General features: G+C 46.2%; 2 protein-coding genes across 4 annotated transcripts in view; both read right to left on the reverse strand.

The window, feature by feature from the left end:
• Positions 1–13,371, reverse strand: part of trap1 (TNF receptor-associated protein 1) — a 45,435-nt gene extending 32,064 nt beyond the window's left edge. The window contains exons 1-6 of the mRNA XM_073060082.1: positions 13,239–13,371; positions 7,039–7,203; positions 6,188–6,270; positions 5,948–6,088; positions 3,036–3,107; positions 611–771 (exon numbers count right to left, since the gene is read on the reverse strand). Of these exons, the coding sequence (XP_072916183.1) occupies positions 611–771; positions 3,036–3,107; positions 5,948–6,088; positions 6,188–6,270; positions 7,039–7,203; positions 13,239–13,332 (716 nt within the window). The 5' untranslated portion in view covers positions 13,333–13,371. The remainder of the gene's footprint in view (positions 1–610; positions 772–3,035; positions 3,108–5,947; positions 6,089–6,187; positions 6,271–7,038; positions 7,204–13,238) is intronic.
• Positions 13,372–24,522: 11,151 nt separating this feature from the next.
• crebbpb (CREB binding protein b) overlaps positions 24,523–27,552 on the reverse strand; it is a 161,525-nt gene continuing 158,495 nt past the window's right edge. For all 3 annotated transcript variants that reach the window (XM_073060085.1, XM_073060086.1, XM_073060083.1), the window contains exon 31: positions 24,523–27,504. In XM_073060085.1, the coding sequence (XP_072916186.1) occupies positions 25,354–27,504 (2,151 nt within the window). In that variant the 3' untranslated portion in view covers positions 24,523–25,353. The remainder of the gene's footprint in view (positions 27,505–27,552) is intronic.

A 27,552-nucleotide genomic window follows, 5' to 3' on the forward strand; every position in this document is an offset into this window, starting at 1 on the left:
GGGATCCCACCCGACCTGCAGTGCTGTCTGTGCATTCTCCCTGTGACTGTGTAGGTTTTCCCTTTGGGAGCTCTCAACATCCCATCTCCATGGAGCGATACGAAGCGGGGCGTAGAGGGGTTGGAAATAAGTTAACCATGATTGAATGGTGGAGGGACTTGACAGACAGACTGGTCTAATTCTGCTTGTCTCCACTACTGTCTCCCCCCACGCGCGGGTGATGGGTGCAGTCTGGGAGGAACTGCAGGGAGGGAAGGTGGGATGTGGAGGTGGGGTAGATGACTGTGAGGGAAGGAGGTGAATGATTATGGGGAGGAGGGATGTGGAGGGGGTGATGACCAAGGGGAAGGAGGGAAGTGGAGGGGGTGATGACCGAGGGGAAGGAGGAGTGTGGAGGGGGATGATGACTAAGGGGAGGGAGGGTTGTGGATGATGGTGGGGGAAGCTCTGATGGGCTGAAGGCTCTCCCTCTCTGTCAGGGTCGTCACTCACTCACTGCGTCTCACCATCTCCGTGTGACCCGTGTTGAGTATGAACCTGCGACCTGCCCCACGGCCACTGCCGGGGACCAAACCCACTACCCCACCGTACGAAATGACAGTCTCCTCACCCGTCTGAGGTCCATTTGTACGCAGGGCCGTCCTCCTGCGCCAAGCGCGTGAACACCTCCACCTTATCGGCCACCATGAACGCTGAGTAGAATCCGACCCCGAACTGGCCGATGATGCCAGACTTGCTTTCCGCCTGGTCCCTCAGGGTATCGAGGAAAACCTGAGCTCAGCGAGGGGACAGAGAGACGTCAGTGGGGGTGCTTCTGCTGAACACTGCGGGCATGCCACGTTATCGCGTGGTGACACTTGGGCGCTGCCCCAGCACATCCTGAGCTCGTGTTGGTTGTTAACACAAACGATGCAAGTGAACAATGGAAGGTTCTCAGGGAAGACATTTCTCGGCTGGGACCCAGCCAACATGCTCATAGCTCACTGTGTTTGCAGCCAGCCCTCCTCACACCCTCACATCCCTCTCTCTGGTGATCACACAGGCAACCTACTCCCAGTGCTACAGGTCCCTGATCTGAAAGGTACCGCCCTTCACCGATTCTATTGTGGATCTTGGATTTACTGAGAATACCCGCAAGGAGAAAAAAAGTTTTGGGTTGTATATGGTGACATATGTAATCTGATAATAAATTCACTTTGAACTTGTGAAGAGTAATGGATTTGGGTGTAGAATTCAAAGGCAACACAAGTGAATCTGCTGATGCTGGAAATAAATAAAAACACAAAATGCTGACAGAACTCAGCAGGCCAGACAGCATCTATGGGAGGAGTTGATGAAACCCTCCTGATGAAGGGTTTTGGCCCGAAACGTCGTCGCTATCTCCTCCCATAGATGCTGTCTGACCTGCTGAGTTCTGCCAGCATTTTGTGTTTTTAATTAGGGTGTAGAATTGTTCATTTTCCAGTATTTTTCTTGTAGTTTAGCTTGCCTGTACTTGTTAATACTTTCTATACTTTCTTAGTTAAGGTGTTTAAGATAGATACCTCTGGACTTTGTGACTCTCTATTTGGGGCGTGTATTGTTTTCGGAACAGAAGATATAAAGTTGCCACAGGCCCTTTTAGTGGCAGGAAGGAAAACAATCACCAGAAAGTGGCCAAATCCAGTATCACCTACTTTGGAAGACTGGTATGAAATTATTTTGGAAATGTTTAAAATGGAAAAGATGACTCACTCCCTGAGAATTCAAGAAGAAATATTTTATCAATAAATGGATTGAATTTGTAACCCCGATGCGAGCAGAATTTAGATGACTCTCCGAATGGTTCATTCTGCTTTCCTCATCAACATAGTAATAGTGTTAATGTAAGCTCCCTTGGTTTGAATGCTCATTGTTTTATTTCTGGAAAACATAGAATTAACACAAGGAAAAGATTTGGGGGAAAAAAAATAATTTGAAGTAAATAAGTACACAGGAATTGGATAATTATGTTTACGGTAGGAGCAGACATGAAAGTATTAAGATACAAACACCTACGATGGAAGTTACAGAGGGTTACACACATTATTTTGGACAAGAAAGAAATGGACGATAAGAGATACATGGAAATTATTATTCAACCACTATTATTACTAATTTTTAAACAATTATTATTAGTTTAATAGTGTGGAATTACAATTGCACATAAATATATAGTTAATTGCCTAATTATTTTTCTTTTAATATCATCTCAGTGTGTACTTGTGAATGTATAATTATATATAGATTTATACAGATATAAAAAATGGAAAAGGCTTTATATGTAAAATACTTGTGATTGCCTTATCCAAATAAAAATAAAATTTAAAAAGAAGTTTCTATATAATCATCTCTATCAGTGCACGGGTGGTGGGGTGGAGATATGCCTCTACTAAACAGAGGTGTAAGGCGCTCCTTCCCTCCACTCGTCTGCAGGCCACCCTTGGGCAAGGTGTAGCACCTGTTTAGCCCTCGATCAGGGTCACGTGAAGGAATGGGAGGTGGTGGAAGTCCTGGTTATGCGACCACTGACGCCAGGCAGATGATCTCTAAAGAGTATCGATAATGTCTAGGGTCAGCTGTCTTGCAGACACTGCCAGAAGGCGGCAATGGTAAAGGACTTGCCAAGATCAATGGTGGTTATGGAAAGACGAACACTGCGAAGGGGTTTCCCACATGTAACAATCCCTTGATCGCCAACATCATACAACACGATGATACGTGGAATCCTTCAATAATTTTTCCCAGTTTTATCTCTTGTCTGAGACAACCACAGCTGCTTTTTGTTTGTTCGTTCTTTGTTCTTGCACCACTTAATAAAAATGGCCATAACCACTGAGTTTTATGCCTCATTTGTGACTTCTGCAGTACGTCTGGATCAAGATCACCAAATCGATCGCGCAGGTTTGGGTTAGGTGGGGTCTGAGAAACAACAGACGACTTTACAAGGATGTAGAGGAAGAGGGGGAGAGAGAGTTGGACAGTATTGGCTGCAGGAGACAAAGTGGCTCTCCTACCTTTGACCCAGAGTGTGCGATAGTTCCCAGATTCTGAACGAGTTCGTCCCTGCTCATCCCGATGCCCGTGTCCTGTCAGAGTGAATGACGTGTTAACGGTCTGAATGCAAGCACTGCCTCTGTAGACACTGGTGAGAGAGAGGGGGGTGGACGAGGCGAGGATGGCTGGGAGACACTGGACAGTGGGAAGAGGGTTCACAGCTCAGATAGTGTTTTAGGTTCGTGGGACTGGTTTTGTGGATAGTGTGGGGAGTCAGGAGTCAGATTAGGGAGAGTTAGAGGTTGGGATCAATAAATGATGGTCAAAAGCAGGGGCCAGTGTTCGGAGCTGAGGTCGGAACACTCCACGGTTAAAGATCCCCACGGTGGATGTCAGGCAGCAGGTGCCGAAAACAAAGACCAGCGACGCCCATCAACAAGGACTGTGACCCTCCACTCCCATAATTCAGTGAGTCCTGGGGTCAGGAGTCCAAAGGTCAAGGCCTGAAGATTGAAGCCCCTGAAAGTTTGGAGGTTGGAGGCCCAGGTGTGGCCTGTACTTGGGTGGAAGGATTGGGGGGTGGGGAAAAGGCTTCTTTTAACTGTTGCTTGTATTTTACTGCCAAACATGCACGATTAATGAAGGAGAGGGGGGGGGGAGAGAGGGAGAGTGGGAGGGGGAGAGAGAGGGAGAGTGGGAGGGGGAGAGAGAGGGAGAGTGGGAGGGGGGAGAGAGAGGGAGAGTGGGAGGGGGGAGAGAGAGGGAGAGTGGGAGGGGGGGAGACAGAGGGAGAGTGGGAGGGGGGGAGAGAGAGTGGGGAGAGAGGGAGGGGGGAGAGAGAGGGAGAGTGGGAGGGGGGAGAGAGAGGGAGAGTGGGAGGGGGGAGAGAGAGGGAGAGTGGGAGGGGGGAGAGAGAGGGAGAGTGGGAGGGGGGAGAGAGAGGGAGAGTGGGAGGGGGGAGAGAGAGGGAGAGTGGGAGGGGGGGAGAGAGAGTGGGGAGAGTGGGAGGGGGGGAGAGAGAGTGGGGAGAGTGGGAGGGGGGAGAGAGAGGGAGAGTGGGAGGGGGGAGAGAGAGGGAGAGTGGGAGGGGGAGAGAGAGGGAGAGTGGGAGGGGGGAGAGAGAGGGAGAGTGGGAGGGGGGAGAGAGAGGGAGAGTGGGAGGGGGGGAGACAGAGGGAGAGTGGGAGGGGGGGAGAGAGAGTGGGGAGAGAGGTAGATGATAGGGCAACATTGCCAGTCAGTGAGATGAGATAAAATGCAACAGGAGGCCAAAATCAAAAAGAGAGATGAATACAGGACTGAAGTTGTTATATTTAAATTCACACAGTATATGGAATAAGATAGATGATCTTGTAGCAGAGTTAGAAATTGGCAGGAATGATGTTGTGGGCATCAGAGTTGTGACTGAATGATCATAGTTGGGAGTTTAGCATCCAAAGATACACATTGTATCGAAAGGATAGCCAGATTGGCAGAAGGGGTGGAATGGCTCTGATGGTACAAAATAAAATCAAACCTTTAGAAAGAGGCGACATAGGATCAGAAGGTGTAGAATCCCTGTGGGTAGCTAAGAAACCGCAAGGGTAAAAAGATCTTGATATGCAAATAGTAGCCAAGATGTGCGATACAATTATAATGTCAGATAGAAAAGGCAGGTAAAATGAGCAATGTTACAATAGTGATCAGGGACTTCAATAAGCAGGAGAATTGGGAACATCAGGTGCAGGGTCCCAAGAAAAGGAATTTGTACAATGCCTACAGGATGGAGTCTCAGAACAGCTTGTTGCTGAGCCCACTGGGGGAATGGCAATTCCGGATTGGGTGCTGTGTAACAACCCAGATTTGATTAGGGAGTTTATGGTAAAGGACCCCTCAAGGAGACAGTGATCTTAATATGAGATAACACACCTTGGTAATCTGGAAAACACAGGATAGATACATCCAAAAGATACAGATGTATTCTAAAGAGAAGATGTCAAAACCAAACACTGACAGTGGTGCCAAGGAAGCAGGGTGTCTGCAAAAGGGCATAAGCAGATTGGGGGAATGAGCAAAGTAGCGGATTGAACGTAGAGTAGGAAGTACATGGTCATGCGCTGTGGTAAAAGGAAGAATGGTCTGGACTATTTTATAAATAGGGAGAAAATTCAAAAATCAGAGGTGCAAAGCGACTTGGGAGGATTCACTGAAGATTAACCGAGGAAGACAAATGTGATCTTAGTCTTCACTTTGAGAGGACTAGAATATAAAAGCAAGGATGTAAAGCTGAGGCTTCATAAGGCAGACTGCATTCGGAACCCTTATTTAAGATGTGCTGGCATTGGAGAAGGCCCAGAAGAGGTTAACAAAAAGATTCCAGAAAAGCAGGTGTTAACATAGGGGGAGTGTTTGATGGCTCTGGGCTTGTACTCACCGGAGTTGAGAAGAATGAGAAACCTATCGAATATTAAAAGGCCTGGACGTGAAGAGGAATTTTCCAGTAGTGGGAGTCTAGGACCAGAGGCACAGATTCAGAATTGAAGGGACATTCATTTAGAACAGAGATGAGGATAAATTTCTTCAGCCAGAGGATGGGGAATCTGTGGAATTCATTGACTCAGGCAGCTGTGGAGGCCAACCAATTGGGTATATTTAAAATGGAAATCGATAGGTTCTTGATTATCCAGGGCATCAAAGGTTACGGGAGAAGGCAGGAGAATGGGGTTGAGGAATAATAAATCAGCCATGATGGAATGGCGGAGCAGACTTGAGGGGCCGAATGGCCTAATCCGCTCCTATATCTTACAGTGGGCTTGACATATTGGCATCACTTGAGGGCTGCCCCCAGCACATCCTCAGGTTGTGTTGGTTGTTAACACAAATGGGGCCGGGGATGTTTCAATGGACATGATAAAGAAATGAGTTGGACCAGGAGTGCTGGGGCAGTCCTCACCTGAATGGTTAGAGTTCCCTTCTCAGTGTTAGTCTGCAGGTGAATCTCCAGGGGACCCTGCTCCCGTGTACTGCTCAGCATTCTGTGACGAAGCTTCTCAAGGGCATCGCTCCCATTTGATATCAGCTCTCGAATGAATACCTGTGATTGTCAGTGGGTTAAAGACTCGGTCAGGTGGAGCAACAACACAATCCACAGCAAGAAAGCCAGCCAAGCCCCGAGAACGAGGGAGGCTCTTACCTCCTTCTCAGAGTACAGGGAGCGGGCCACTATATCCAGAAGCTTCTTTGTCTCGGCCTGAAATTCATGCTTGGAAAAAGATCCTGTGGACGAGCCAGGTGAGAAACAAGAGTTCAAACAGAGTGACAGAAATTAAAAGCGGGAGGACTGAGGAAGCAGTGCAGTTGCCCTTCCACAGGAAGGTCAAGGAGAGGATCAGAAGCCATCGGAAAATACAAGAGGGTCTTGTTAAACGAGATAAGCTGGTGGTCCCCTGGTTTGCAGCCACTAACCAGGTACGTGGGTTGAAAACGAGAGCTGGGTAGAGAGCATCCTGACAAGCTGCATCACTGTGACCGACAGGAAGGCTCAACAAGAGGAACTTAAAACAGCCCAAACACACCAACAAGGACAGACGTACACAGAGGTGCCAGTAACATCGGGAAGGATCCCACCCACCCTGCTTACGGACTGTTTGTCCCACTCCCAGCAGGGAGAAGGCTATGTACCATTCATTCCAGGACCACCAGACTCAAATCAGTTACTTTCCCTAAGCAGTAAGGCTGATCAACACCTCCACACCCCCAATCACCACTACTTTATCATTTCCTGTCAGTCACTTTATGTACAAACGCTCCTGTGCCTAGTGTCACTTTATGGACATACAACCAATCTCTGTACATAAGCTAGCTGGTGTATTTCTATTTATTGCAGTGTTTTTTAGATATTGTGTTCTTGTGATTTTTGCTATTGTGTTTTTTTGTGCTGCATTGGATCTGGAGTAACAATTATTTTGTTCTCCTTTACACTCGTGTACTGGAAGTGACATTAAACAATCTAGAATCTCACAGGACAGGGCTTCAAACTCCCACCTTCCACGTTCTCGGAGTCGGTAATGATGTTATGCAGAGCCTCTCCCTCCTGAGTGTGCGCTGACTGCGTGCTGTACAGGCGCCAGGACTGGCATCGGGTGGCGGGGACACATCTCCAATGGTGCCCCAGGAAAGCTGTAGTCTGCAGCTCCAAAGTCTCCTTCCCTGCAGAAAGGAACACCGGCAGGATGTCAGTGAGACAGCAACAAAGTGGCAGATGGAAAACAGTACAGTGGATTCCAGTTAATCAGGGCAGCTGCCTCCATGTATCTGGGACAACTCTTAAAGAACAAAAGCATTGAGAAAATAGCCAGGATTCCCTTTGTTTATTTGGGACACCGTGCCACTTAAATGGAACAGGAGACTGCAGCCGACCAGTTTCTAACTAGTGCCCGTCACGTGCACTTGCATGACATTAGACGCTACTGTGCTTCCACTGAACATCAGTTGTGTGTGCTTGTGTTCAAAAAGCAGTGATTTCTGTCACTGATAGTTGGCGAGAAATAAGCAGTAAGACAATTCAGAACGGTTGTCAGAATGGCACCGTGTTCCGAGTTGCATTCCAACTTTACAGTACATTTTGATTTCTGCGATTTCCTTCGCACTTCTTGTTCAAGTAGCTGATAGTCACATCAGATACGATAGACTGACTCTTCTGAACATCCGAAAGATGGCATTTACCCATTATATGCTGCTTTTCCTACTCTGGGATCCCCTGCTTGTGTGATCCATGGGAGACTCATCTCTTACACCACCACTACTTTGAAAGAAGCGTCGGCAACCTGGCGAGGCTGAAATGGCGTCCAAATCGATCGCTGCTCCCTAGCATACTCCTGACTAACGTTCAGTCCCTGGATAACAAAGCTTTGTGAACTGAGAGTCAGAATCTCCTATCAGTGGGAAACAAAGGAGAGCAATGTTTTGTGCTTCGTGGAGACCCGGCTGACGGAGGAAATACCGGATCATGCCATCAAGCCCTCTGCGTTCTCCCTGTTCTGGGGCAGACAGATTGAAAAACCTCACTGGGAAGAGTAAAAGAGGAAGGGTACGCTTCATAGTCAGTGATGCTTGGTGTGATCCGCGGAATGTGCATGCACTCAAATCCTTTTGTTCCCCAGACCTGGAATACCTGATGCTGCTGTGCAGACCCTACTGGCTGCCTAAGGAGTTCACAGCTGTTATCATCACAGCTGTACATTCCACCACTGGCTGATACTGACTTGGCTCTCAAGGAACTGTACAAGACCATGAAAATGCTGGAGACTGCACACCCAGAGGCTGCCTTCATTGTTGCCGATGACTTTAGTTGAGCGTCGCTGACTTAGTCTCTCCGAAGTTTTGCCAACACATCCAGGTGAGCGCAAGGGCAGATCGCATACTCCATCACTGCTACTCCCCCTTCCGCAAGCGCTCCTCTGCCCTCCATTTGGAAAATCACATCATTCCTCCAGTTTCTGGTGCCAAAGTACCGGCAGAAGCTGAAGCAAGAGGCGGTCATAGTTAAAACTGTCCACTGTTGGTCCAACCAATCAGCCTCCATGCTACAGGACTGCGTCGATGACGTCGACTGCAATGTCTTTTGTGATGAGTTCATGGAAGGGGTCACGAATTTCATCGAGGATGCTGTTCGCTAGAAGTCAGTCAGGGTCTTCCTGAATCAGAGACTCTGGATCAACGGTTCTGTGTGAGCAGCACTGACCATGCGACAGAGCTTACGCTGCCGGTGACCAACAGGAACTCAGCAAATGCAGCTACGATCTACACACAGTCATTGAGGCAGCGAAACCACAATACAGAGACAATATTCAAGACTCAACTCTCCACTGACAACACACACAGGCCTGCACACCATCACAGACTTCAAAGCTAAACGCAGTGGAGCTTCCAACATCGCTGCCTCTCTCCTAAATGAGTTAAATCTTTTTGATGCTCGATTCAACATAGCCATTACTGAGCTCCTGATGCGACCGGCAGCTTGGTCATCTCTGAGGCCAAAGTACACAGCTGTTTCTGGTGGTTGGACAGTCACAAGGTGGCGGGAACGGACGGCATCCCAGGCGAGTACGGCACAATGGGCAGGTGTGTTTACAGACACTTTTAATCTCTCCCTCTCCCAATGTAGACTGCCCTCCTGCTTCAAAACATTCTCCATTGTTCCGGTACCTAAAAAGACCAAGGTAACGTGTCTGAACAACTGGCATCCTGTCACACTCACCTCAATAATAGCAAATGCTTAGAGGGGCTGGTCAAGGACGACATCTGCAGTATGCTACCACCCACAGTGGACCCCTACAATTCACCTACCACCACAACTGACCAACAGATGACACAATAGCCACAGCTCTACACACTGTCCTTACACATCTAGAGAAGAAAGATGTTTATATGAGAATGCTGTTCTTGGACTACAGTTCAGCATTCAACACTATAGTTCCATCCAGGCTCAACAAGAAACTCAGGGGCCTCGGCCTTGTCCCTGCCTTGTGCAGCTGGATCCTGGACTTCCCGTCAGATCACCAGCACGTGGTAAGTATGGGCTCCCTCACCTCCAACCCTCTGACTCTCAACACAGGTGCCTTTTGGGGCTGTGTACTAAGCCCCCTCCTTTGCTCTCTGTACACCCATGACTGTGTTACCACCTACAGTTCCAATCTGCTAATTTGCTGATGACACTACACTGATTGGCCTTATCTCAAATAATAATGAGGCAGCCTACAGGGAAGAAGTTATCTCTCTGACACAGTGGTGTCAAGAAAACAACCTCTCCCACAACGTCGCAAAAACAAAGGAGCTGGTTGTGGACTACAGGAGGAATGGAGACAGGCTAACCCCTACTGACGTCAATGGATCTGGGATTGAGAGGGTGAACAGCTTTAAGTTCCTCGGTATTAACGTCACCAAGGATCTCACATGGTCTCACAACAGCGCCTCTTTCACCTTATATGGTTGAGGAAGTTTGGTACGGGCCCCCAAATTCTATGAACTTTCTACAGGGGCACAATTGAGAGCATCCTGACTGTCTGCATCACTGCCTGGTATGGGAACTGTACCTCCCCCAATCACAGGACTCTGCAGAGAGTGGTGTGGACATCCCAGTGCATCTGTAGATGTGAACTTCCCATGATTCAGGACATTTACAAAGACAGGTGTGTAAAGATGGCCCAAAGGATCATTGAGGACCCAGATCACCCCAACCACAATCTATTCCAACTGCTACCATCCGGGAAATGGTACCACGGCATAAAAGCCAGGACCCACAGGCTCCGGGACAGCTTCTTCCACCAGGCCATCAGACTGATTAATTCACGCTGATACAACTGTACTTCTATGTTATACTGACTGTTCTGTTGCACATACTATTTATTATAAATTACTGTAAATTGCACATTTGAATGGAGACGTAACGTAAAGATTTATAATCCTCATGTATACAAAGGAGTTAAGTAGTAAAGTCAATTCAATTCTTAAGTGGCTGTAAGTGAAAATAAAACAATTTCACTTCAACAAGTTAGGAACTATGAAGAATTTGAAGATATCTTCATTGTTACAATGAAAATGAAGTTTTGGAGGATGCAATCATCAAAGGCTTTGTGTGAAGGCCGTCCATGATCTACACTGGGTGTCTGCACTAATTCTGTTCATTACAGTCAATTGAAAAAACAAGGCAGCATAAACTGGATGAATTCCTCTAATGATAGGTATTAGGAACTAATAGTTTTATACTACTGATAAGTGCTCTCATTTGCTCTGTATTTCACTTAAATACATAATTTGTTACTCTGTTAAACAGTAATTTGTCTTTTTTATACCTTTGTAACTATTTCCATTAAACTTTGGCTTAATTAGGCCAAAACGTACTGGTTTCAATGTGTCCCAATGAATTGGAATCCACTGTACTGTGTAGGTAAGTGTACTGTTATGCACTTTGGTAGAAGGAATGAAGGCTTAAGATTGCTTTCTTAACAGGGAAATAATTCATAAATCAGAAGTGCAAAGGGTTTTTGTGTAGGATTCCTTAAAAGTTAACTTGCAGGTTGAGTCAATGGTAAAGATGTTAGCACATCTTATATGATGTTACAAAAATACGATGTTAGCACAGGTGTCCCTCCCTCCCCTTTACAAAGGTAGAGCGTTCCTATGAAACTTTAAGCCGAAATGGTGTAAAGCAAAGAACCATTAATTTACATGGGAAAAATTTTAGTAAAAGTGAAAATCTTCTTTGTAATGCAAAAAGGTTACTAATGTAGGAACAACAACACCACACACAAAATGCTGGTAGAACATAGCAGGCCAGGCAGCATCTATAGGGAGAAGCACTGTCGACATTTCGGGCCAAGACCTCCGTTTGCACTGCACTTTCTCTGTAGCTGTCATACTTTATTCCGCATTGTTATTGTTTTATCTTGCTCTAATCCGATGTAAAGAAAGGACCTGTAAGACGAGCTTTTCATGACATCCTTGTATCCTGATGAAGGGTCTCGGCCCGAAACGTGGACAGCGCTTCTCCCTATAGATGCTGCTTGGCCTGCTGTGTTCCACCAGCATTTTGTGTGTGTTGTTGTTTGAATTTCCAGCATCTGCAGATTTCCTTGTGTTTGCTTACTAATGTAGGTCTTTTGTAAAAGTGAAGTGACGTAAAGCGAACATTCGTAAAGTGGAGGACACCTGCATTCATTTCCAGAGGACTCATAATCTTGTGAGGAGTTTTGGGGCAGGGAAAGGAGGCGGTGGCATTGAATGATTCCGTGAGGGCGTTTTCAGTAACGGGAGAGTCTAGGACCAGAGGATGCATCCTCAGAGTACAGGGATGTCCATTTAGAACAAAGATGAAGAGTGAAGAGGAATTTCTTTAACCAGAGGGCAATGAGTCCATGGAATTCGTTGCCACAAATGGCTGTGAATGCCAGGTTATTAGGTATATTTAAGCAAAGATCAATAGATTCTTGAATAATCAGCACATCAATGGTTACAGGCAGGAGAATGGGGTTGAGAGGGATAATAAATCAGCCGTGGTGGAATGGTGGAGCAGACTCAATGGGCTGAATGGCCTGGTTCTGCTCCTGTGTCTGATGGAATCCTTCAGACAGCTGGAGGAGCCGCTCGGCCCTTCGCAGGGTCTTGATTCCACACGACCTCCCCCACAGAAGCTGAGGGTCCTTGATCATCTGGGTAAGTGGGCTGCGGAATGACAAATGCAATTCAATTCGGATAAGTTGAGGTGTTACACTTTGCGAAGACAATGAGGGTAAGTCTTTCACAGTGGAGATGAGATTGCTGTAGGACAGAGGGACATTGGAATACATGCACATGGTTCCCTGGAAGTGGTATCACAGGTAGACAGGGGGGTGGTGATGTTGGGCACGCTGGCCTTCATCAGTCAGAACAGTGAGTCAAGGAACTGTGACGTTATGTTGCAGTTGTACAAGGTAATGGCAAGGCTGCACTCAGAGAAGTGTGTCCAGTTTTGGTCACCCTGTTGTAGGAAAGATGCCAGTGAGCTGGAAAAATTACAGAGATTTATGAGGATGTTGCTTGGATTCGAGGTTCTGAGCAAGGAAGAGAAGCTGAGCAGGATGAAAACAGTTTGGCACAGACTATATGGGCCAAATTGCCTATTTCTGCACTGTAATGCTCTATGACTTTTTTCACTGGAAATTAGGACAAGTGATCTTAAACCATCCCAGGTTTTCAGACGAGAGGGAAAGAATTTAATGTGTACTGCTGGGGCAATTTTTTTTTACCCGTTAGGTGGTTAGTTCTGTACTTGGAGCAAACTGCCAGAGGGAATAATTCAACCATTGTACACTGACAACATTTAATAGACATGACAGATAGGTACACGGATAGGAAGGGTCCACAGAACCCTCGGTTAACGGTATTGGTCCGTGGCATAAAAAGGTTGGAGACCCCTGCTCCGGAAGGATCTGGGCCAAACACAGGCAAATAAGACCAGTTTCGAGGGGGACCTCGGTTAGCATGGCACGGACCAAATGCCTGCTTCCACCGGAATCCTCCAGAGGTATTTTCTGCTCCTGAGTCGAGTGATTCTACTCCCCCACCTCCCTCATTCACCTTCCCCACCTCCAATCCGCTCTCATTTACCGTCCCTACCTCCCCCTCACCAGACCTCACTCCCTTAACCTCTTCCCCTTCGTCCTCATCCACCCTCCCTCCATGCCCACCCCCCCGGGGTCACTGACCGGCGGTGCCGCTGCCCCAAGGCCCCGGGGTCCGGACCCGGGCCACCCGCCGAACCGCCGCCAGCGCCGCACAGGTCAACCTGCTCTGCGCCATGCTGTCGCGTTACTGACGCCCAGGCCCATTCGGGTCCTTCCTGGTAGGCGGCGGCCTCGGTCACACTAGGGCTGCCTGCTTGGCGCCTGTTTGGAAACCGGAAAACAAAATAAATCAGTGAAAAAACCTTCGAACGTCCGACTCTGACGTCCGGGATCGTCTCGGTTTCTGGTCAGTGGAGACCCCAGGTATTGGTAGAGAATCTGGGAATGATAATGCCACTGAAAATCAAGGCGGTTACACATTTCCCCTGCGCAGAGGGCCACTGGTATCTGATGTTACTTTCTTTTAAAGATGAGCTTTATTTGTAAATGTACATAGAGAAAATAGTGAAATGAGCCGTTTGTATCAACCCCTTTGCTCTTCATCATCCTAAGCCTCCATACTCAGATGCATTGAAACATGGATGCTTTACTTGCTGAGGAGTTGACGAAAGGGTCTGAGAGTGACCCAAGGCACCGAGGGCCAGAGACTTTGTCCAGAGGAACTTCCCGGGCTCCTGGCTGACTCACCCCCAACAACCACAATTGTCAGGGTTTTTTTAAACTTGGGTTTCCTCCCACAGTCCAAAGACGTACAGTTAGGGTTAGTGAGTTGTGGGTAGGCTTTGTTGGCGCCCTAAGCGGACAGAGAGAGCGAGAGAGACGGCAGCCCGTAACATACACTGGCAAGTGTGACTGACCCCAGCACATCATTAGACCAGGTTGGGTCTCTGACACAAATGACACATTTCTCTGTGTTTCAAAGTTCAATTTATCGAAGTGTATATATGTCACCATATAAAATCCATGAAACACAATAGAATCAAAGAAAGACGGCACCCAACGTCACGAACAAACTGCAAATACAAAGGTAAGAAACAAACAAGCAAGCAATAAATAAATATCGAGAACATGAGATGAATCCTTGAAAGTGCGTCTGTAGGTTGTGGAATCACTTTTAGTGTCAGTGACATTAAACCTGATCCTGGAGTACTGCCTCTGCTTGAACTCAGCCTGCTGCCTGAGATCTCCCAAAGCCACGGCTTTGTTCATGGGGGTAATTTTGTTACTGGTGTGAATAGCTGGACCGATTAGATCAGATTTTCTGCAGAGATGAGCCTCGGCAATTTTCCATATTGGCCTGTAGATGTCAGCAGGTGTAAGAAGATTCCTGGTGAAGAAAGTAGTCCGGTGTTAGAGTATCCAATTAAAGCACTTTAATTTCAATTAGACCACGAGACAGAGGACCAGAATGAGGCCATTCAGCCCATCGAGTCTGCTCTGCCATTCTATCATGACTGATTTATTATCTTCTCAACCCCATTCTCCTGCCTTTTCTCCGTAACCCTTGACATCCCGACATCCTAACAGCATCTGCCATAAATATACCCAATGACTTGGCCTCCACAGCCACCTGTAACAATGAATTCCACAGATTCACCACCCTCCGGCTAAAGAAATCTTTCCTCTCTGTTCCAAAGGGACATCCTTCTATTCTGAGTCTGTCCACTCTGGTCTTAGACTCTCCACTATAGGAAACATCCTCTCCACATCCACCTTATTGTGGTTTTTCAATATTCGATAGATTTCAATGAGATCCCCTCTCATTCTTCTAAATTCCAGTCAGTACAGGCCCAGAGCCTTAAAACACTTCTCAAATGTTAACCCTTTCATTCCCAGATTAATTCTTGTGAACCTCCTCTGGACCCTCTCCAATGCCAGGACAGATGAGGAGCCCAGAACTGCTCACAGTACTCCAAGTGCGGTCTGACTGATGCCTTATCAGCATTTGCATTCTAGTCCTCTCAAAGTGAACACTAATATTGTACTTACTTTCCTCACCACCAACTGGACCTGCAAGTTCACCTTTAGGGAGTCCCGCACAAGGACTCCCAAGTCCCTTTGCATCTCAGATTTTTGAATTTTCTCCCCATTTAGAAATTAGTCTCTTTCTTTAATCCTTCTACCAAAGTGCATGACCGCACATTTCTGGACCGTGTATTCCATCTGCCATTTATTTACCCGTGCTCCCAATCTGTCCAGTTCCCTCTTCTTCCTCAGAACTACCTGCCCCTCTACTTATCTTCATATTGTCTGCAAATTTGATCACAAAGCCATCAATTCCATTATCCAAATAGTTGACATATAACATGAAAAGAATGGGTCTCAACACAGACCCCTATGTAACACCACTAGTCACCGGCAGCCAACTAGAAAAGGCTCCCTTTATTCCCACTTTTTGCCTCCTGCCAATCAGCCACTGCTCTATCCATGCTAGAATCTTTCCTGTAAAACCACAGGCTCTTATCCTGTTAAGCAGCCTCATATGTAACGCCTTGTTAAAGGTCTTCTGAAAACCTAAACAAACAACATCCACTGACTCTCCTTTGTCTATCCTGCAATGACACTCACTTCTGTCCCCCGACACTCAAACTTCTGACATACAGTGTCTGTATCAGTGAAGATCGGCACAAAATATTCACAGTACTAAGTTCCTCCGCCATTTTTTTGTTCCCCGTTACTACCTCTCCAGCATTATTTTCAAATGGTCCAATATCTCTTTTACTCTTTATATACCTTAAAACTCTTTATATCATTGGCTAGCTTACCTTCATATTTCATCTTTTCTCTCTTTATGGCTTTTCTACTTCTATTCATTTTTGAAAGCTTCTAAATCTAACTTTCCATTAATTTTTGCTCTATTATATGCCCACTTTTTTGCTTTTATACTGTCTTTGATTTCCCTTTCCCCATGGTTGCCTCATCCTCTCTTTAGAATACTTCATCTGTGGAATGCATCTTTTTTCTGTGCCTTCTGAATTGCTCCCAGTAACTCCAACCATTGCTGTTCTGCTGTTATCCCTGCTCGTGTCCCCTTCCAATCAACACTGGCCAGCTCCTCTCCCATGCCTCTGTAATTCCCTTTTCTCCACTGTAATACTGATATATTTGACTTTAGCTTCTCCCTCACAAATTGCAGAGTGAATTCTATCGTGATCATTGCTTTCTGAGGATTCCTTTACCTTAAGCTTCCTAATCAAATCTGGTTCATTACATAACACCCAATCCAGAATTGCCTTCTGCCTAGTGGGCTCAACCACAAGCTGCTCTTAAAAAGCTGCTTTGTAGACTTTCTACAAATTCTGTCTTGGGATCCAGCACCAACTTGATATTTCCAATCTACTTACATACCGAAATCTCCCCATGACTATCGTAACATTACCCTTTTACATGCCTTTTCTATTTCCAGTTGTAATTTGTAGCCCACATCCTGGCTACTGTTCAGATGCCAGTATTTGTATTTAATTCCTGTCAGGGTCTTTTTACTCTTGCAATTTCTTAACTCTACCCACAAGGATTCTACATCTTCTGATCTATGTCACCTATTAGGATTTGACCACTTTTTTTTTTAAACCAACAGAGCCACGCCACCCCCTTTGCCTACTTGCCTGTCCTTTTGATACAATGTGTATGCTTGGATATTAAGTTCCCAGCAATAATCTTCTTTCAGCCACGTCTCAATAATGCCAACATTTTACCTGCCAATCTCTAACTGTGCTACAAGTTCATCGACTTTATTCCATATACTGTGTGCATTCAGGTTCAACATCTTCAGTCCTGTATGTGTTACCATTTATGATTTTTGTCCTCGTGCAACTCATCCCACTGACTGTGATTTTGACTCTCATCTGCCTGGCCTCGCATACACTGCCTCTGCTACTGTCCCATCCTCAGCCCTATCACTCCGGTTCCCATCCTCCTGGCCAAATTAGTTAAATCCTCCCCAACAGCTCTAGCAAACTGACCCACAAGGGTATTGACCCCTCGAGTTCAAAAGTAACCTGTTATTTTTGTACAGCTCATACCTTACCCCGTGATTCAGAAATCTGAAACCCTTGCCCCCTGCACCAGTTTCTTAGCTATGCATTTATCTGCCAAATCATCCTATTCTTGATCTCAATGACATGTCGCACAGGCAGCAATCCAGAGATGACTACCCTGGAGGTCCAACATTCCAGCTTCCTACCCAACTCCCTATATTCTCTCTTCAGAACCTCTCTTCCCTTTTTCTACTTATGTCATTGGTATCAATTTGTACCATGACTTCCAGCTGTTCACCCTCCCCATGTAAAATGCTGTGGACCAGTTCTGAGACGCCTCTGACCCTGGCATCCCGGTGCCTCTTCAGAATCTGCTTTCTGCTTCTCCAGCTGTGGAATCCTCTCTCACTGCTGTACTCCTCTTCTCCTCCCTTCCCTTCTGAGCCAGCGATCTGGTCACTGCGGCTTCCCACCCCCCAATAACATCCAAAACAGTACACGTTATTGAGAGGAACGGCTGCAGGGGTGCTCTGCACTGGCTGCCCTTTCCCTGTCCCTGTCCTGACTCACCCAGGTACCTGCCTCCTGCAGCTTGGTGGTGGCTGCCTTCTATCACCTCGACATGTTCCTGTACGAGCTGAAGCTCATCCAGCTGGGGCTCCACGGTCTCTGAGGAACTGAACAGTTCCATTTAATGTGAGAGAAATGTATACAATATACATCCTGAAATTCTTTTTCTTTGCAAACATCCACGAAAACAGGAGTGCCCCAAAGAATGAATGACAGTTAAACGTTAGAACCCCAAAGCTCCCCCAGCTCCACAGACAGCAGCAAAACAACGAGCCTCTCCCACCCCCAAAAAAGCATCAGCACCCAAAACTCACCAGGCAAGGGTCAGCAAGACTCCCAATAGAGACCATGATCCGCTGTACAACACACTCATCGTTCACCAGACAATTCAGCATGCCACAGGCTCGCTCTCTCTCTAATAAAGGGAAAACGAGGTGACCCCTTTCACAGCGAGAGGGAGTCATAACAAAACAGCTCACTGATTTACCATGTGAAAAGTCTATCACACTGCACCCCCCCCCCCCCGGTGCCTTGAGAATTGGCAGCAAACTCTCCCCACCAACGGGGAAGGGGAGGAGGGAGAGAGAGAGAGGGGGAGAGGGATAGAGGTAGAAGAGGGGGAGAGAGAGGGGAGAGGGATAGAGGGGGGAGAGCGGGTGGAGAGAGAGGGAGAGGGTGAGAGGGAGAGAGCGAGAGGGGGTGAGGGAGGAAGGGAGAGAGAGGGGGGGGAGAGAGAGGGAGAGAGATTGTGCGCTCATCTTCTAGGTGGCATCCTTGGGATTTTGAAAAGCAGCCGAGCACGAGCCCCTGGGAGTGGGTCCCACTATTGTAAAGATCCAGAAGTAGTGGATCAGAGGAGCACTCAATGTCTCCATTCCTAACCAGCCTCGACGTGGAAAGTATCTTCACAGGGAATCACACACAAAATGCTGAAGGAACTCAGCAGGTCAGGCAGCATCTATGTAGGGGAATATAGGTGACGTTTTGGGCTGAGACCCTTCATCAGGACTGGAAAGGAAAAGGGAAGAGGCCAGAATGAGAAGATGGAGGGAGTCAGACCCTCCGTTTTCTTCATGAATTTGCCACTAGTTGAGACAACAGGATTGTTTCTAGGTTTCGAGTTGTTCCCAGTAGTAAATAAAATATAATCTGGAAAATTGAAGTCATCAACTTTGGTAGAAAGAACGATGCATTTTCACTGTGTGTAGATAACTACGTCGAGTCATAGAACAGACACAGGCTCTTCTGCCCGTCTAGTCCACGCTGAACTATTTATCTGCCCATCTCCATCAACCTGCACGCAGACCAAAGCCCTCCACACCCCTCCCATCCATGTACCTATCCAAACTTCTCTTAAATGTTGCAATCAAACCCACATCCGCCACTTCCACTGGCAGCTCATTCCACACTCTCACCACCCTCAGTGAGGAAATTCCCCTTAAAGTTCCTCTTAAATATTTCACCTTTCACCCTTAACCCATGACTTCTAGTTGTGGTCTCATCCAACCTCAGTAAAAAAAAAGCCTGCTTGCATTTACCCTTTCTATGCCCCTCATAATTTTGTCTACCTCTATAAAATCTCCCCTCTTTCTCCTAGGCTCCACAGAATAAAGTCCTACCCATTCAACTTTCCCTCACTCAGGTCTTCAGGTCTCAGCAATATCCTTGTAAGTTTTCTCTGTTGCATCACTACTGTTGTAACTGAATATTCCTGAGTGGTACGAGTATGAACTATCTTCATGAGTATGCTGCCTGTACAAAGTACTCTGCACTTTGTGAAACAGGATGTGTTGCTCACTGACAAATTCCTCACCATCAGAACTGTTGGTCTCATGCAACTGCTGTAATGTTGAACTTCAAACATCCATCGTTTGACCAAATCCCCCGAGATCCAAATTAACACAAGTCCAAATACCAAAGCATAGGCTAGAGGAGTATTTCAATCAGTTTAAGGTGCTTTTTTTTCTTGTACAGATGACAAATAAAGCTAATCTTTAATCTTTGATAGTATCCTAACTGGAAATACCAATGCCTGGATGGAAAAGGCTACAGAAAATGGTTCATAGTGCCAAAACTCTCCCCACTATTGAATACATTTACACGGAGCGCTGGCACAAGAAAGCAACATCCTTCATCAAGGACTCTCACCATCCAGGCTGCGCTCTCTTCTCACTGCTACCATCAGGCAGGAGATACAGAAGTTTGATGTCTCAGACCACCAGTGGTAATAAGCAACACTATTCTCCTGTGACCATTAGGCTCCTGAACTAGTATGGATAATTTAACTCACCTCATTTCTGAGCTGACTCAACTTGACACTGCCAAACCACAACCTACGGACTCACTTTCAAGGATTCTACAGCTCATGTTCTCAGTATTTTGTTTACACAATTTGCCTTCTTTTGCGATCTTTGTTTATAGTTTTTCGTAAAAGTTATTTTGCTGTAAATGCCTACAAGAAAATTAATCTTAAAGTAATACCCTATGACCACTTTATTAGGTACAGGATTGTCTTTTGCTGCTGTACCCATCCCCTTCAAGGTTCAATGTGTTGTATGTTCAGGGACGCTCTTCTGCACACCACTGTTGTAAGGTGTGGTTATTTGAGTTATTGTCGCCTTCCTGTCAGCTCGAACCAGTCTGGCCATTCCCCTCTGACCTCCTCTTAGGTGTTTTCACCCACAGAACTGCAGCTCACTGGATTTTTAAAAAAAGTTTTTCACACCATCTTGAGAGATGGTTGTGTGTGAAAACCCTAAGGAGATAAGCAGTTTCTGAGATTCTCCAACCACCCTGTCTGGCACCAACAATCATTTTATGTTCAAAATCACTTAGATCACTTTTCTTCCCCATTCTGATGTTTGGTCTGAAAAATAACTGAACCTCTTGACCGTGTCTGGATGCTTTTATGCGTCGAGTTGCTGTCATATGATTAACTGATTAGATATTTGCATAATTGAGCAGGTATACAGATGTACCTAATAAAGTGGCCACAGAGTGTTTACATACTTTGATAATAAAGTTTACTTTGACTTTTGACAATAATTGTTTCTGCTTCTCATAAACTACCTCCTTTGCCAGGAAAACACATCTGGATAGGGGTGATGGATGGAATTGTATTTTTGCATTACACATCTGCTACCCTACTTCTACCAATATCAACATCACATACCACAACAGCCTTCTCATCTTCTTTCTGCTCAGCACTGTGGCATCACTGCTGAACTGCTTTTCTACAATTTTTTTCTCCCCTTGGTGTCTGTATGTTTTTCTAAAATTATAATCACATGTGCCATTTGCAGTGTGCTGGACTGTCTTGCACCTCAGCCCCAGAGGAACGCTGTTTTGCTTGGCTATATTCATATATGGTTGAATGATAATTAAACTTGAAATTCAAGGTTCTTGAAGAAGATCCTGGAAATTCTCAGCAAGTGAGGCTGCATCTATGGGGAGAGCAACAGAGGCAGCGTTTCAGGTCAAAGACCCTTCATCAGAAGTTTCACTTGAAAGTAGTTGACTGGTTGTGAATGCCTGCAAGACAGTGAACCTCAGGGTTGTATATGGTGACATGTATGTAATTTTATAATATTTATTTTGAACTTCTGAGCTGGAGAAAGGATCTGAGCAAAAGTCTTAGGCACCCTAGATTTTTTAAAAATATGGTTTCAGATGGTGTGGCCTCTGCAGAGCCCTGATCTCAACATCATTGAGGCTGTCTGGGATTACCTGGAGAGATAAAAGCAAGCAGGACAGCCAAGGTCTGAGAAGAACTGTGGCATCTTCTTCAAGATGCTCGGAACAACCTACCAGCCAATTTTCTTGTAAAACTGCATGAGAACTAAGACAATTGATACAGGTTTAAAGGCAAAGGGTGGTAAAGCTGAATATTAGTTTGATTTAGCTTTTTACTGTTTACTGCTCTTTATAGATTTTTTTATATTTAGCTTTTCATTTAATTATTTTTAACATCAATTTTTTTGTTTTTTTAAAATATGTGCCTAAGACTTTCACACAGTACTGTAGATGGATCTTTTACTTTACCTGTCTATCACATCTGCTGTTATTTCATCCATCTGGGGCTCATCCAGGTCTTTGAATTAAAAATAAAAGAAATATTCAGTTAAGCTAAATTCACTGATAATATGCATAGATATCTAGTGGACGAGTTAATAAGACGAAGATCTTTGTCTCAGTCACATTTACCCAGGAGCGGTGAACCTATGGAACATGTGCCCACGATGATGAGCAAAAATGTCATTGGTACATGGCATGTAGTACTGTCCCTCAGTTCTTAAAAGCCCTACCCATTAAAAAAAATAGAAAGATCACGTTTACCGCCAAATGAAGCCATGAATGACTTCTTACAACCCAAGAGCAGTGGTATGTTTTCACAGGGAATGTCTCATGTTGACTTGATGGTTGCAAGAACACATGAAATTGGACATTTTGAAATCCTCATTTATTTTAATCTGGGTTTTATATTTTTATTAATAGTAAAACAACGAATACACGTAAGCAAGCAATAGGACTCTTCTTTTTCCTTGAGTAGTCCCTAATTATTGTTAGCTGCAGGGGCTTCACTGAGGCAAGTTGCACAGGTTTCTATAGTGTCAAATAATGCTCCAAATGAACCATCCTGCAAGTTTTACGTTAAAGACATCAGATAAAAATAAACCGCGAACTATACAACTGAACTGAGCACAATCTCTTCCAAACACAAGTGATTCTGCAGATGCAAATCATGTGAACAAAAATGTTAATGTGCTTACCTTACCATTCCTGTTCACTATTTAATCGAAATGCTCAACTTACTATTTCCCATTTTGATAAACACATTACTGCCATGCACAATATCATAAAAATATTTTATTTATATTATTTACTGTATTTAAATACAGCGTGGAATCAGACCTTCTGGCCCAACTAGCTGCACCACACAGCAACCTACCTATTTAACCCTAATCAAAGGACCATTTACAATGACCAATTATCCTACTGACTGGTAGGTCTTTGGACTGTGGGAGGAAACTGGAGTACCCGGAGGAAACCCACGCGTTCACAGTGAGAACATACCAACTCCTTACAGATGGTGCTGGAATTTTAATCTGACACCCCCTGCTGTAATAGCGTTGTGCAGCACCTAAATTCATGAAAAGATGAAGGTTTTAAAGCAAATTGTGATTTTTTTTGGAGACTTTCCATTCAAATTTCATCTCATGATGATGTAATTCTCTCTATCCTATAATAGGTGCAAATAAAACCTAATCGCTACTGCTGATCTCCTTACCTCCAACAACGTTAGAACTTGCCACAGAGGTGTAATAACAATTCATTAGATTGATTCCTAGTTTGTTATGAGGAGAATTAAGCAGATTTGGCTTGTGTTCAACACACACAAAATGCTGGAGGAACTCACCAAGGCACGCCACAATAGCACAGTGGTTAATACAATGTTATTACAGCTCGGGGCAATCTGAAGTTCAGAGTTCAAATCCTATACTGTCTGTTAGGAATTTGTATGTTCTCCACATAATTGCGAGTATATCCACCACATTCTCCGGTTTCTCCCCCACAGTCCAAAGACCTATTGGTTGGTAGGTTAATTGCTCATTGTAAATTATCCCATGAATAGGCTCGGATTAAATAGGCGGTGTGGCTCATTAGGCCGATAGCATACTGTATCTCTGAATAACTCGGCAGCACCTATGGATATAACGTTTCAGGCCAAGACCCTTCATCATACTCATGTTAATTCTAAAATATTGGCTCGGAATCAAAAGAAAACTTCTCAAGAGCAGAGCAAAACTATGAAACCCTGCAAAATGAAGGTCCTGAAGAAAGAAAATGCACATAAAAACAAGACCAGATACCACAAACACTTGGTCAAAACCTTTAGAAAGCTACGGTATCACTGAAATCGAGCTAACCAGGAGTGAGAAGGGAGAAATAAGTACAAAATTGCTGCAGAATTTTATACACATGATCCAATAACACAAGTTTTATTTTCATAGATTTTAAATGTAGTCTAAGTAGGTCAAATGAAGGGGATCTTGCAACTTATTAAACAAGTATGCCAGGAACCAAGTGAAGGCAAGCTGCATCTGTTCTTCAATGTACATTAAACAAAAGAAACTCAACCAGAAGTATAGACTCAGAAGGAAAACCCAACACACAGCAAGCATCTGAAATTGAATGTACCCAGTGTCAGGGCACCAGATTGCAATATTCTAACTCACCACAGATGAGTACTTTACTGAATTTGCATAAACACCTACGTGCAGGCAGCTCAGACACAAAAAGGAATTACGTAATCTGATGAAGGCAGTGACTGTCCCAGCAGCCACATCCTTTACACAATTAGCAAGATAAATTAAGGCTGCCTGAAATCACACTTCAAACCTTACACACTGTATAAAAATCGTGGCATTACAGAATTTTATTTCTTACTAAAGAATAGTTGAAGCAAAGACAAGTTACTGAGTTTGAGGTGAGCTGAAGATGGAGCTTCCAAATCACAGGATGAAGAGACTCCTTATTTCTGCTGGTCTTGTGGAAGGTAGTGTGCAGGTGTGGATGGTTTTCTGTGTGTGAACTTACACAGTTGTGTGTATGCGGGCTAATCCGCATGCGTACATGTGAGATCTGTGTGATATTAAACGTTTGTGCCCGTCTTCCTGTGACTGGGATCATGGAGCAAATACAGGCGTCTCAATTATAAACACCATTGGAAAAGTAAACGCAATTCTAGAAACTGGATTTTGAGTTCTTCACTCTTGGTGGAATTAATCAACGCCTTTAACGGGGCTCAAAGAGGGATATTTAAACATATACTCCCTTTTATTTTTTTAAAAAACATTGCTTTAAATACTAAAGAAATACAAACCTGTTTTCTGTTGCACACAGTTTATTTAACAATATGGTATATAAGTAAGAAATGAGTTTTAACCAGTTTATACAGTGATTGAGAGTTTTGTTTCCTTATTTATAGTAATTATATAACTTGCATGATTTACACTATAATTGCTTTCTTCTCATTTCAAGTTTCACAGAGAATGGAGAAGGAAAAGGAAAGATAGCTCTTCTATTAAAATCACCACAATCTATCAGTGATCATCCTAGTTTCACTAAAACCAGTTTATCATGAAACAAAGCAACAATTTCTACATCTGCAAGACAAGGTTTGGCTTCAGCCGGTACATGTGTGCAATGGTCTATTCCTATCTATACAAATTCAATACTTGAAACGCCCGCACAGACTTCACTATAGAAAACCTTCCCAGAACACGGCAGAAAATTATTGGTATACATTATATGTTGCATTTCTTAGGAAAACTTTTCCCAGTTTTTAAACACAAAAATGCTTAAAGTCTGAAAAGTACAAAATAAAAAATATGAATAATATAATGAATGCATTCATTTTCATTAAAAAAAATCAGGCATTAGCAACAAAGGGAAACAGGAAACAAAATGAAAAAGCAAAACTCAAGCAGAATGTGCAACCAGTCTGAACAAAAAATATATTCTTTGTATTCAACAGCAAATCAACCCTCAAAGTCTCAGGAAGTTGCAGTTTCTTCTTGGGGTTGTGTGTCCCCAGACAGCTGAAATTTTCAGTACAAAAATTATCAGGATAAACTTCTCCCAAAATGCTACAAGTTTTCTTCCACAAATTTTTCTAGTGTGTCACATGTAATGGTGGAGCTCGTTAGGCTAGAGGTGTCAGCGCCCAGTCCTAAGTCACCAGTGGCGCTGTGTATAGCACTAATGCTAGGATTAGTCAGTTGTGGAAGCATTGCACTCTGTTCCGGGGTGTTAAAATGTCCCTGATCCATGGGGTTAGCCTGGGGCGCTGCTAGTCCGGGGTGCGGGGAGCCGGTCTGTGGGGAGACGTGGTGGGGGGATGGCTGTGGCTGTATCCTGGGCGAAGGGCTGGAATGCGGAGGCTGTGACTGGGGCCGCGGAGAGGGCACTGGCTGTGGAGACCGCACCTGGTTGCCGATCTGCTGGTTCTGGAGGTGGGATGACTGTGGCTGTCCTGAGAGCATGTGCTGCTGGGGGCTCATGGGGTTAGGCTGTCCTGGCGAGCTCAGCTGCTGCTGCTTTAACTGCTGCTGCTGGAGAATCCTCTGCTGCAGGGCCTGTTGGATGCTAGGCGCCCCCTCCGCCCCCATCCCGGACTGGCTCAGCTGGGCCATCTGCCCCATCTGCCCCATTGGCCCAGCCTGCATGGGCAGGTGCTGCTGCTGCACGCGTTGTTGAGCTACACCTTGCGGGTACGCCGGTCCTTGCGGTTGCTGGAACTGCGTGTGGCCCGCCATCGCTCCGGTCATGGTGGCGCCTTGCTGCTGCGGAATCAGCTGCCTCCTGATGAACAGGTCCCGGTACTGTGGGCTCAGGGCTGACAGGCTGGCATTGTGTCCAGGGTTCATCATACCCATGGTCTGGCCCTGGGCATTCATGCCCGCCAAACCTTGCTGCTGTGGGGATAAGGCAGGTCGTTGGGCACCAGGCTGCATGGGGTTCAGGATGCCCGGCTGAGCGTGCATGCCCGCCGCCTGCACCCTGCCTGGGGGTTGCTGAGACTGCAGACCGGGCTGGCTGGCCTGGTACTTGGCTGTTCGTTGCTTGATGAAGGCCGCCATGAGCTGGGGATTGGATTTGAGGATGTTGAGAACCTGCTGCTGTTGCTGAGGGGAGCTCGGAGACTTGAGGGTCCGGAGGAGGTCCTGCAGAGCATTGGGCGAGACATTGTTGCGAGGCGGCTGTTGGGCTCCCGGCATCCTCTGGCCCGCCGATGTCTGCGGTGCCGTCATCTGCACGCTGCTCCGGGGCACGCCTGCTGGCAGGGGCTGGGGCTGGGGCTGGGGCTGCGAGAGCGTCGTTCCCTGCGGCCACTGCGCTGGCTGAGTCCCTGGCATGACCTGACCCACTGGCAGACGGGCTACCTTCATGCTGACGGGTGGCATCTGACCGGCGGGCCCCATCTGCTGGCCCATCGCGTTCTGCCGCGCCATGCCCAGCCCATTGTTCATGCTGGCCATCTGGTAGAGGTGGTGCTGCTGCTGGGCCTCCAGTTTGATCTGCCGGGCCACCTCCAGTGCGGCGGCCGGTGGTGGCTGAGGGGCCGGGGCCTGGGGGAGGGCTGCCGCCTGGCCAGCAGGCTTCCCCTGCGAGACGGCGGTGCTAGGGGGCTGAGTCCTGGGCGGGTTGGGGAATCCGCTGGGCAGGTTGCCCGATGGCGGGGTCTGGGGTTGGGGTTGGGGCGTCTGGGGCGTGCCGGGCTGCTGTCCGGTGGGGGTAACTGGTGCGGCTGAGGTAGGAGAAGGCAGGCTCTGCTGAGGAACGTTCCCACGCTGCATGGTGGCCATCCTCCGGCGCAGCATCTGTGCCTGCTGCAGCCGGTGCTGCAGCTGCTGCTGCCGCAGCTTGTGTTTGATGTTGAGGCAGAATGGCACGGGGCACTTATTCTCTTGGCAGTGCTTCGCGTGGTAACAGCAGAGGGCGATGAGCTGCTTACACACAGGGCAGCCCCCGTTGGTCTTGCGCTTGCAGCCCTTCGTGTGTTGGACCACCCGCTTCATCTTCTGGCAGGACGGCAGCGAGCAGTTGGCGTTGCGGCACTGACAGGCGTGAACCAAGGACTGGATGCAGCGCTGGATGCTGAGCCGCCGAGACTCCTGCGGGCTCTTGGAAAGCGGGTCAGGTTGGTTACTGCTCTCGTCGTCCAAGCCCAGGCCCCATTTAACCATTTTGTGTTCGTGGCCTTTCACATTGTAGCAGTTAACACACAGGTCGTAATCCTGGGCATGGGGAAAGAAAGAAAAATGAAACAGTGCATTACAGCAAAT

The sequence above is a fragment of the Hemitrygon akajei genome, chromosome 11 (assembly GCF_048418815.1).
Source record: "Hemitrygon akajei chromosome 11, sHemAka1.3, whole genome shotgun sequence".
Lineage (NCBI taxonomy): Eukaryota > Metazoa > Chordata > Chondrichthyes > Myliobatiformes > Dasyatidae > Hemitrygon > Hemitrygon akajei.